At 41.9% G+C, this 11,609-nt stretch overlaps 1 protein-coding gene across 3 annotated transcripts in view; it reads left to right on the top strand.

The window, feature by feature from the left end:
• Positions 1-249: 249 nt before the first annotated feature.
• The window catches only part of Ccdc50 (coiled-coil domain containing 50), a 63,244-nt gene continuing 51,884 nt past the window's right edge, over positions 250-11,609 (top strand). For 2 of the 3 annotated variants that reach the window (XM_042670064.1, XM_042670063.1), the window contains exon 1: positions 250-347. In XM_042670064.1, the coding sequence (XP_042525998.1) occupies positions 299-347 (49 nt within the window). In that variant the 5' untranslated portion in view covers positions 250-298. The remainder of the gene's footprint in view (positions 348-11,609) is intronic. The other variant, XM_042670066.1, reaches the window with a different exon arrangement.

Genomic DNA, 11,609 nt, shown 5'->3' with positions numbered 1-11,609 from the left:
TCTGTTTCCGGCATCGGCGGTATCGATCCGGGCCGCGGGGGCGCTCGGAGCAGGTGGCCGCGGCGGCGAGGTGGGGCGGCCGGGCCCCAGCCGGCTGCACCCGGACGCCTTCGCTCTCGCCGGTTCTCCCCGCGCCCGCCGGCCGCGGCGGTTCCAGCCGGGGCGCTCCGCCCGCCCGCCCGTCCGACCTCGGCGCCGCGTCGGGCGCCGGTGCGGCCGCGCTCGGGGCCGGCTCTCCGCCGGGGCGGGGGAGGGCGCGGTGGACCCCGGGGGCGCGCGGGACCCCGGCCGGCCCACCATGGCCGAAGTCAGCATCGACCAGTCCAAGCTGCCCGGAGTGAAGGAAGGTAGGGGCCGGGGGGCCACGGCCGAGCCGGCGCCGCGGGACGGGGGGGGGGGGGGCGTCTCGGGGCCCTGGGACCCCCCACCCCACCCCACCCCACCCCGGGCCCCGCTGGGCCTCCCGTCGCTCCCGGGGCCCGTGCCCGCCCGCGTGGGTCAGGCCTGGCTGGGGACCGGGCGCGGGCTCGACCCCGGGGTTCTGATGGCCTCAGGGGTGCCAGAAGGTGGGACGGGATAGCACCCCCCCCCCCCAGCAAGTGGTGGTGCACAATGTCTCCCGTGGATGGTAGGACAAAAACCGAACCCTAGTGAACTCAGGAGCTGGGTGAGTCTGAACCGGGGAATCCCGGCCCCCCGGCCGGGAGGGCTGGAGGCTGACACCCCGGCCCTCGCCGCAGGCCTGGTGTTTTGAAACCTGACCCCTTTTTCCCCCTCCTCTTCCCCCGCCCCCCCTCCCGCCCCACTCAGTCCCAGCCGGGCCTCTGGCCCGCAGCCGCCGGCCCGGCCACCTTCCTCCAGCTTTGGAAGTGGAGGCTTGGCCTCAAAGTGGGGGGCAGACAGGAAGTTAGTTGCTCTGAAGGAATAGGAAAACTTGTTAGGGAGAGACGAGGGGGGACGGGGTAAGGGCCTGATGACCTTCACAGGGGGGTCCCCAAAGTGGATGATGGTAGTCCTGCCGACCTTCACAGGGGAGGTCCCCCATGTGGATGATGGTTGGCCTGGCCTGGCCGGCCTCACTCCCCAGTCTTCCTTCGGCTTCCCCAGGGGAACTCTATGCCCTCAGGACCCGGTCTTTTTTTTTTTAATTTATTTATTTAATCTTTTTGATGGTTATCTTGGATCACCTCTGAACTTTTAGCTGTCTTTGGCTCCTTTTCTTTGGTTCTAGAAGCTGTGTCTGATAGGTGGGTGTCATCTGTTGCGCCCAAGTACCATCACCTGTGCCCAGTTGAAAATAAGGATTTTAACTCTCTTGCAGTTGCGTGTTTCTCTCTCAGCGTAATGAGACTCTTAAGTGTTCCCCCTTCAGCAATTTAGACATACCTAGGAGATTAGGCACTGCGTGCCTGCCCTCTTCCCCAGAGTTCCAAGCACTAGATTAGTGACCTGGTAGTCACTGACTTTTATTTAGTTAGGAAATTTGGATGGGACTGAGTGTGTTCTGTTGTTTTTTTGAAGGCTGATTCTAACACGCTCAGGCCCAGCATTTTTTCTTTTTTTGAAAGCATTCATGTTTTTCTGAGTTTCTGTTCCTAACCCAGCTTTGTTGAAGACTGCTATTACAGTTTTCCAGTCACTGTCAAGCAGAGTGATTGGAAAGGCAGCTCTGTAATTTGCTTGGGGGGGGCAGTGTTTTAGTTTGTCTAGTTGTCCCTTTTGTTCATGAGTTCTTCTGTGTTGATATGTCTTTAAAGAAAAAGTGACCCTTATATATGGTACCGCTTCCTTAGAGGTAGGTGATTAATGGAGTGGGAATTGGAATTCAAACAAAACTTCACTTGTAAATTATTTTACATAGGCCTATAGTTTTGTCAGTACCTGGAAAAAAAAAAATCTTAAAACTGACTTTCTGTAATACATCCCTGTTACTCTTAGGTCTTTGGATTTTTTTTTTTTTCAGGGCCGGAGTGCCAACCTTTAGCATTTTTGCTCAAGGCTGGTGATCTATCATTTGAATCACAACTCCCCTTTCAGACTTTTGGTCGTTAATTGGAGATCAGAGTCTTCCTGGATGGCCTGGCTTTGAACCTTGTTCCTGAGATCTCAGCCTGTCTTTAGTACTAAGGGTTACAAGCTTGAGCCACCTAGTGAATTTTTTAAAGAGTTCCAAATGCCCTCCCATCTGCAAATGTAGGATTTTTCCATTCCCAAATTCTCATGGAATACTTGCTAATTGGTTCCAGTTTGCAAAATAATGTTTAGCAGCTAATACAGATAGTCTGATAAAGTGATGAGGAAATTTAGTGTGGCTCTTTCATGTGACTTTGTTCAGTTAGAATTTACTGTTTATTAGTTTTGAAGAAATTGTTGAGAACATCATTGTCTTTGTAAGCATGTGTTTTTTTCTGGGTCCAGGATCATCAAAGGAAATGATGTTGTTTAGGAATGTCTTAATGGTAGAGAAGTTTTGGATCTGGGAAATATTAAAGCTTAATACATGATATCTATCTCTAATGTAACTCTTCATTATGATGTAGTTGTTCCCTAAGAGTGTCTTCATGTTAATGAAAGAGAATCAAGCTGAAGCACTGAGGCAGAATGTTGGAACTGTTGTATTACTAAGTTTGAGGACGTTTGGTAGGTGTTTGCTTAATATTCTGCAACATAGTTTTGAATCCCATTAAAACAAGCAATCTGTCCTTTTTGCCATTTCTTTTTAAAATTTAAACCCTTGGGAATTTTATATACGTTTCCATCTGGCATCATGGGGGAGATTCCAGTGGAGATGGAGAATAATTTTGTTGTGAATGTGTGACCTTTCCACTGGAGAGGGCTGAGACACTTTGTGACCTTTGTGAACTTCTCAAAAGAGAGGTCATGGGTAGCAGCTGACATCTTTGCTAGATTAAAATCCAGTGTTTGCCTCTTTAGTTTTTAAGGAGGCCAAAGAAATTAATCATTTGGAAAGATGTTTTTTAAACCTCCCCCTTCTCTGCCATCCGTGGCAGTAGCTTGGGAAATCACTCTTGAGCTAGAGCACAAAAAAGGACCTTTGGAGTTTGTAGTGATAAAAAGAATTCACTAAATGTCAAATGCTTTTTTAAGAAAAAAAATGTTTAAAACATATATGGAGTAATGCATTCTTGGATTTCTATGCAAAAAGAACTAAAATGATTCTCAGCTCTTTTAAAAATTATTATATTATGTTATATGCAGTTTATGAATATTAAGTAGAGGATCATATGGATTACAACAATATTCTAAATTTCTTAGTTTAGAGGTCACAGCTGAAAATGCATTTTTTCCCATAAAAATAAAGACTTGTAGTTAGTAAGGTAAACTTTTTTTTGTTAGCTTCTTCATTGCATTTTTTTTTTGAAACTGATTGTTTAAAAAGGGATGTCAGAAAAGAAAGCATAAAAAACAACTGATCCCACTTTCCAGAGGTGGGGGAAGGGGGAATCTGTGTGCTACAGATGGGAAATGAATTGTGGGAAACCCTGCAGTTGAACTAGCAAGGGACTGGCCTATTGGGGACTAAGTTAGAAAAATTTACATAATTCATTCTTTCTTCCTCCTTGTCTCCCTTTTTCTTTTAAATTGTTCTATAGATACATAAGACTAATTTCTAAAGTGTTTTATTGAGTATTGTCATTAAAATATTACAGTGAAATTTATGAACAAGTGGAAAGACCTTTGCAGAGATTCTATTATTATGTGTGTGAGCACTAGTCTGGGAGCTTAAATTCCTCCTGGCCTGACATGTTGTTCCTGTGCTTTTGTGCTCAAGGCCAATGCTCTACTACTTGAGCCACTGCTCACTTTTGGTTTTTTGGTGATTAATTGCAGATAAGAGTCTCTTGGACTTTCCTGACTGGCTTGTCTTTGAACTGAGAGCCTCAGATCTCAGCATCTTGAGTATCAAGGATTATAGACACGAGCTACTGATGCTTGGGTAGGTGGTATTGGTTGGTTGTTTTGGTAGTGCTGAGTTTGAAGTCAGGGCTTCTGGCTTGGCAGGCTGATGTGATACCAACTGAGCCATACCCCCAGCTGTTTGTTACTGGCATTTTGTTTTTTTTTTAGAACAGGGTCTCACTTCCTTTCTGGAATGGGCATAACTTTAGACTTCCTGTAGTTGCTAGATCATGGGCATGCCTCATCATATCTAGCTTCCTTTGCTACAGTGTCTTGTAGACTTTTCTGCTTAGACTGGCCTGCAGTCATAATCCTAATTTCAGCATCTAGTGTAGCTTGGTATGATAGGCATGTGCTACTTCACTCAGCTATATGGATTGAGCAAAACAGTTTTTTGAACTTTTCTTCTCAGGCTGGCCTTGAACCTTGTTCCTCCTGATCTCAGACTCTGGAGTAGCTATAATTATATATGTGAATAACTGGTGCCCCACTATATTTTACTTCTGAACTAAGCATTTCTTGAGGGTTAATTTTTGATTGAACAGGTGAATTACCCAGTGAACTATATAGAAAGCCACATTCTTTCATCAGTGTTTTTCTGTTTCAGTGTTTTTCTACTTGAAAAACTACACAGAATAACGTAAACCTTCTCTGATGTACTCAACTTTCACGAAGAGGCTATTGTTTAAGGACTTGAACTCTAAAATTAAACTTACACTAGAACTAAACTCAAAACTATTGACCATGATCTCCTTCTTTTAAGAGGTTTTGAGATAAATTCAGTTTAATGACATAAGCACTTTCAGAGTTACTCACTGGAAGGACCAGTGGATAAATGCTTTTATCTAATAATCCATTTAAAGGTGCCCTGTGCTAATATAAAATTAGGATACCCTAGATTTTCAATAAGGCCTACAAAGGATAATTGGGTTTTATATTCAGAAGGACCCTGTGGGGTTATTTAGACACTTGAATTTGGAAAATGATGCTATAGAGTTCTTAGTACATTTAAAAAGGACATGACAAAGGGTTGGGGATTTAGCTTAGTGGAAGAGCACTTGCCTGGCAAGTGCAAGGCCCTGAGTTCAGTCCTTAGTCCTGCAAAACAAAAAACAAAAGGACATGATGTGGTGCTTACATGTAATTCTGGCACTCTGAAGGTGTAGTTAAGTTCATTGAAATAGAATTTACATACAACAGACAATCCTTTTTTCTTTTAGCATATAGTTTTGGGTTTGACACATGTATAAATAGTCTTCAAGTGTGCATGTATACAGGGATACTGGGATTTGAAATCAGGGCCCCTTGGTCGACTTTTCACTTACAGACATGATCCACCCTGCTGTGGTTTTGTTTTGATACAGCACATGAACTGGGGATGGCTTATTGTTTGATGTGATGTGAAAGCTACAGGAAATTGAATTGCAGTACCTGTAAGATGGATTGGAGCACATCCTTGCTCATTCATTTACATGATGTCTGTGGTTGCTTTTATTCCACAGAGGCATACATGACTAGACACCCTAAGGCTCTTCACATTAAATAAAAGATTTCTTTTGAAATTACTTTCCATGAAACTTTCAAAAGCCTTTTTTTTGTTGTTGTTTTTTTGCTAGTCCTGGGCTTGACTCATTGCTTGGGCACTGTCCCTAAGCTTTTGCTCAAGGCTAGCACTCTACTATTCTACCACTTGAGCCACAGTGCCACTTCTGGCTTTTTCTACTTATGTGGCACTGAGGAAGCAAACCCAGGGTTTCATGCATGCTAGGCAAGCACTCTACCACTAAGCCACTTTCCTAGACCATATTTCAGTGATCAGTGTAAATAATAATTATCATAACTCTGCTTTAATGTTGCCCTTGGGGACAATTGTTGGTTGAACTCTTTAGGATAGTATATTTTTTTTGTATTGATTTGTATCTTGTATTGGATATATAGGTTTATATACTTTTTTGGTAAGGATGAGATTCCTTACAGATTTCTACAGAATTAACAGTAAAATCAAGGTAAAAATATTATCTACAGTACACACTGTGTCATAAACCAGCTCCTAGCTGGGTCCATAGGACATTTTATGAGTAAGCCTCATAATATCCAACAAATCCAATTTTTCTTCCTGTTTTCAGGGATTGGCATCAAACCCAGGACTTTAGGACTTTGCACATGTCAGACAAGTGCTTTTCTAACTGATGAACTTGATCCAGGTTTTTTTTTTTTTTTTTCTATGCCCTATTTGGGCCATAATGCTAGTCCATCTCTTTTACTGGTTAATTGGAAATGGAGTCTTGTGGATTTTGCACAGGCTAACTTCAAACATCAGTCCTTCAAGACTCAGCCCCTAAAGTAGCTAGGATTCTAGCACCAGCATCTGGCTTTGCTTGTAGTTTTTACCTTGTTACTTAATAATTGGATCTGTTCAAAGCCTTTTATGGGTGTTGGTATTAATGAAATACCACTTCAGAGAAATTTGTGTGTGAATTTTGGCCAGGCTAATTTACCACTTTCTGTGTTTGATAAATGTTCTCAGTCCTGATAAAACTTCTCAATGACCAAGTATCAGGGGAGTCTCCACTGGACATTTTGTCTTTTGCTTTTCTAATGAGTCATATTTCCATCAATTGTACCCCAGGACTTTTAAATGTGTATGGGTAAAGTGTAGATGACTTAAGTCTTTCCTTCTAAACTGCCTTTATCAGCAGCAAAGTTTGTTTTGTCTATTGATTATAGTGGAGCCCAGGCTTTATTTTTAAGTACTACATTCACTGACATTTGATCATTGGGAAACTAGAAGTTGACAAAGAGAAAGAAAGGACTTTATTAAAGTTCCTTTTACTCTCTTCCACATCTCTTATTTGTCCTCACATCTGGGCTAGCTGCTCTGCTCTGGTAAAAAGGGCTTTTCATCTCTTCTCAGTGTCTGAATTTCCAGACACTTCAGGCTTTGCTTACAAAATGTTCCCTATTCATTCAGTGATAGCTGAATTCTAAATTAACACATCTGCTTCTGTTGTTTTCCTGACTTACGTGGTCAGGCCTGATAATGTTAAATTGGGCTTTATTGTATTTGCAGATCATTTAGTCTTTTCTGTTGTTTTTGCTTCCCCATTAAAGCTTCATGGAGTTGATTTCTGAAAGATCATTAACAGAAAGGAACATTGTTAAAATACCACAAGAGCTTGGATGTGATTGTTACAAAACCCTTTCTGCCTACAAAAAATGTAAAGTTTTCATTTGCTCTTAAAACCTGAAAGGTGCCGGGCTCCCATAGACTGTCTTGAGGTGAACAGTTTGTTTCTCATCTCATGCTCGATTATTAAGCACAATATAGAATACAGTAGAACTCTTTGGAATTTTACTTACTCATTTAATTAGTAGTTACCAAAATTATATTTCTTGAGTTAGCTTTCTTTCTATTTATGGGTTTCTTTATTGTTTTCTAAAAATGTGAAGAACACATGTTGAACTGAATAAGGTTATTGAAAAGATGTGAGGAATGTACATTCTGATTCCTGCTTACTGGCAATATGGAATATGAACATCCTGTTAATTGGAAGTGTAGAGGGGCTGCTCTTTGTGAATCTTTTCACTACTATGTAATATTTACCTTAGCCTCCCAGTTTATCATATGGTTAACTCAACAATTGAGTTATATATGATAAACTGGTATGATAAACTACCTTGGGATACAGAATTTAAGTTCACTTGACTTCCTTGTAAAAGAAAATCTTTGGGCCTCGATTTGTAAGGCCTGGTTTTACATTTTTTCTTTCTCCCATACTAGATGTATCAACTCAGAGGCATCACTTAGTATCTTTAAGTTCCAGCTTCTTCACCTGTTCCCTGGAGAAAATATTTACTATGCCAAATAAACAGGCTTGCTTTACTTTTGAAGAAATGGACATGTCACTGGATGCAGGTGTGGGTTAGTGAAGTTTCCATTGGAGGTAGGATCTTCACTTAGGGTTCTTAACTTCTATCACAGAGTAAGAATTTCTGGACAAGTCACTATGGTAAGAAAACTTGGTGGAGCTTTATTGAGTAAGTAAACAAGCAGGCAAGCAGACACGCATACAAAAAGTAGACAGACGAAACAGAAGGGCAGGAACACACTATCAGAGTGTAGGTGCTCTCATAGGGAGATAGAGGGAGAGAGACACACAGGTTCTTGGGCTGTTGGAGTATTTATAGGGTAAAGGCAGTGGGTCTGGCTTCAAAGTTATACAAAGATAGCAACAGGTTAGGACTGTTTATTGCAAGAGAGGGACAAACCTTCCCAGGGGTATGGAGGTTATGTGTGTGGGGAAGGGTTGGAGTCAAGGTTTTTATAGGTTTTTTTAGGGGTTACATGAGTTTAGTATGGGGTGGAGGTGGCCGTAGGTGCAGGCAGAGAATAGGGTAAGTATTCCCTTATCCAAGTTCTCAAGCTTTCTTAATGTTCAAACATCTCTACATCTGTCTTGCCTAGGGTTTGACCTTTACAGGATACAGTTTTTATTCTTCTAACCTTTTAATCCTTTACTGTTCTCACAGCTTGGCCTCAGAGCCTTATAGTCTGGGCCTACAATGGCTCAGGGTGGATGGCCCTGCCAATGTCAGGCAGTCGTTGGCTTGCCTGGTATCTATATGCACCTAGGAAGACAGGGTGGTGGACATTTCTTCATGTTCCATCTTTAGGTACCGAGAAAGAATGGGCCAAGAAGGGAGAGTCTTACATAACGTGTCTCTCTGACTGAGTTGATCTGTTGGTCTCTCATGTCAAGACAAGCAGCTGTTTGTTCTCAGCATTTCTTAAGAGTTTCTTATACATAGAAGGTACACTAGCAAACATGTCCAGAATATCTGGCAATTTGAGCTTAGTGGAGAGAATGATCTGATAGAATTGAACTAATCCTACTATATTAAGAGCTATCAACGATCTTTTATCTGAATCCACTAGGGCAGGAATATAGGATGAAGTAAAAGTCAAATTTACTTGATTATCTCATCTCTCAAATTTTTAAAATATATTTTTATTGTGAAAATACTGTACAGAGAGGTTACAATTACATGGGTAAGATAATGAGCACATTTCTTATCAAGCATTGTAGCCTCCTGCTTTGTTTCCCCTTCCCATCCCTTTGTATCCTTCCCCTCTCTCCATCCCCCCCCATCAAAGTTGTAAAGTTCGTTTTTCGACATAACGACTTGTACATCTCATTGTTGCAATGGGTCCTCCTGTATCCCTGTTTTAACAATTTGTTTTTTCCCTTCCCCTCCACATATACCAACATCATATATAGTGAAAGCAGGGGTTGTACCATGGGGGAGGGACATACAAGGCAACAAAGACATAATCTTATAAATATGTTAGAAACAATTGTATGAAAGATCCCTCTCTCTCTCTTTTTTTTTTTTTTTTTTTTTGGGTCCGGTCATGGGGCCTGAACTCTGAGCCTGGGCGCTGTCCCTCAGCTCTTCAGCTCAAGGCTAGCGCTCTACCACTTGAGCCACAGCGCCACTTCCGGCTTTTTTCTTTTTGCTTATGTGGTGCTGAGGAATCGAACCCAGGGCCTCAGGCATGCAAGGCAAGCGCTCTACCACTGAGCCACCTTCCCAGCCCCTCTTTTTTTTTTTTTTTGTCAGTCGTGGAGCTTGAGCTCTAGGCTGGGAGCTGTCCCTGAACAATTCAGCTCAAGGCTCATGCTCTACCACTTGAGCCACAGCTTCACTTCTAGTTTTCTGGTGGGTTTTTTTTTTTGTTTTTTTTTTTTTATTGTGATTAAGTGATTACATAATTCCCCAAATTTCACAGTATTGTGTAATAATGATGCTCATTTTAAGTCACAAGCTCATTCTAACTTTCCTGGAGCAAATTGTCTTTCACGGTCTATAACATATAACGGTGTACACATATACACCATACATGTTATCAGCAGCATGGGGATATTTAGTAGTGGTTTGACCAGATGAGTGGAAGTTCTTTGCTTCTTACATCCTGTTAATTTTGTTGTATCACCTAACATTTTGGATTTAACATCCACTTATCATTTGTCTCTTTGCTCTTGGCTTACCTCGCTCAACATGATTTCTTCTAGCTCCATCCATTTCCCTGCAAATGCCATTATTTTGTCATTTCTAATGGCTGCATAATATTCCATTGTGTATAGATATCACAATTTTTGGATCCGTTCATCTGTGGTGGGGCATCTGGGTTGTTTCCATATCCTAGCTATTGTGAACAGTGCTGCAATAAACATGGAGGTGCACGTGTCCTTGTATATTGGTTCCTGTTGTTCAGGGTAGATGCCTAGAAGTGGTATGACTGGGTCGTAAGGGAGATCAATCTTTAGCTTTCTGAGGACCCTCCAGACTGCTTTCCAAAGTGGTTGTATAAGTGTACATTCCCACCAGCAGTGTAATAGGGTTCCTCTTTCTCCACATCCCCTCCAGCATTTGTCGTTGGCTGATTTGTGGATGTGGGACATTCTGACTGGGGTAAGGTGGTATCTCAGGGTTGTCTTTATTTGCATTTCCTTCACCACCTGGGATGATGAACATTTCCTCATGTGTTTCTTTGCCATTTTTATTTCTTCATCTGAGAAGTCTCTCTTTAGTTCCCTTGCCCATTTAGTAATTGGTTTATTAGGTCTGGGAGGGATTGGTTTCTTGAGTTCCCTGGATATACTGGATGTTAACCCCTTGTCTGATACATTGCTGGTAAAAATTTTTTCCCGATTAGTTGGTTGTCTTTCTAGCTTGGTTGCAATAGATTTAGCTGTGCAGAAGCTAAATCGACTGTGTGTCGAGTCTCTCTCCAATTTGTTGTGACCCTGTTCAGGAAGTTCCTTCCTGTGCCTATTAGTTCAAGTGTCTCTCCTACTCTGTCCTGCAGTAGTTTCAGAGATTCAGGTTTAATGTTAAGGTCTTTAATCCATTTTGAGTTGATGTTGGTGCATGGTGATAGGCTGGGGTCCACTTTTAGTTTTCTGCATGTGGCTGCCCAGTTTTCCCAGCACCAGCGGTTGAAGAGGCTGTGTTTCTTCCATTGTATGTCTTTGGCTCCTTTGTCGAATATCAGCTGGCTGTAGGCCTGTGGATTTATTTCTGGATCTTCTATTCTGTTCCATTGGTCTTTGGGTCTGTTTTTGTGCCAGTACCATGCTGTCTTTGTTATTATAGCTCTGTAGTAGTTTGAAGTTCGGCATGGATATCCCTCTCATGTTGTCTTTATCCCCTAGAATTGTTTTGGCTATTCTAGGTCTTTTGTTGTTCCATATGAATTTTTGGACGGTTTTCTGTATTTCAGTGATGTACGTCATTGGGATTTTAATAGGAATTGCATTGAATTTGTATATTAGTTTTGGAAGTATCACCATCTTTACTATATTAAGTCGGCCTATCCAGGAGCATGGGAGGTCTTTCCACTTCCTAGTGTCTTCTGCAATTTCTTTCTTTAACTTTTTATAGTTTTCATTAAATAGTTCTTTTACATCTTTGGTTAGCTTAATTCCTAAATATTTTATTTTTGGGGAGGTTATTGTGAATGGGGTTGCTCCCTTTATTTCCCTCTCTTCCTGTACATTATCAGTGTATAGGAAGGCAACTGATTTTTGTGGGTTTATTTTGTATCCTGCTACTTTGCCGAAGTGATTTATGATTTCTAAGAGTTTGGGGATGGAGTTTTTGGGATCGTGAAGGTATAATATCAT

The sequence above is a fragment of the Dipodomys spectabilis genome, unplaced genomic scaffold (genome assembly GCF_019054845.1).
Source record: "Dipodomys spectabilis isolate Male_0828 unplaced genomic scaffold, ASM1905484v1 ptg000017l, whole genome shotgun sequence".
In the NCBI taxonomy this organism is placed as follows: Eukaryota; Metazoa; Chordata; class Mammalia; order Rodentia; family Heteromyidae; genus Dipodomys; species Dipodomys spectabilis.
This window is presented reverse-complemented; position numbering and strand designations above follow the sequence as displayed.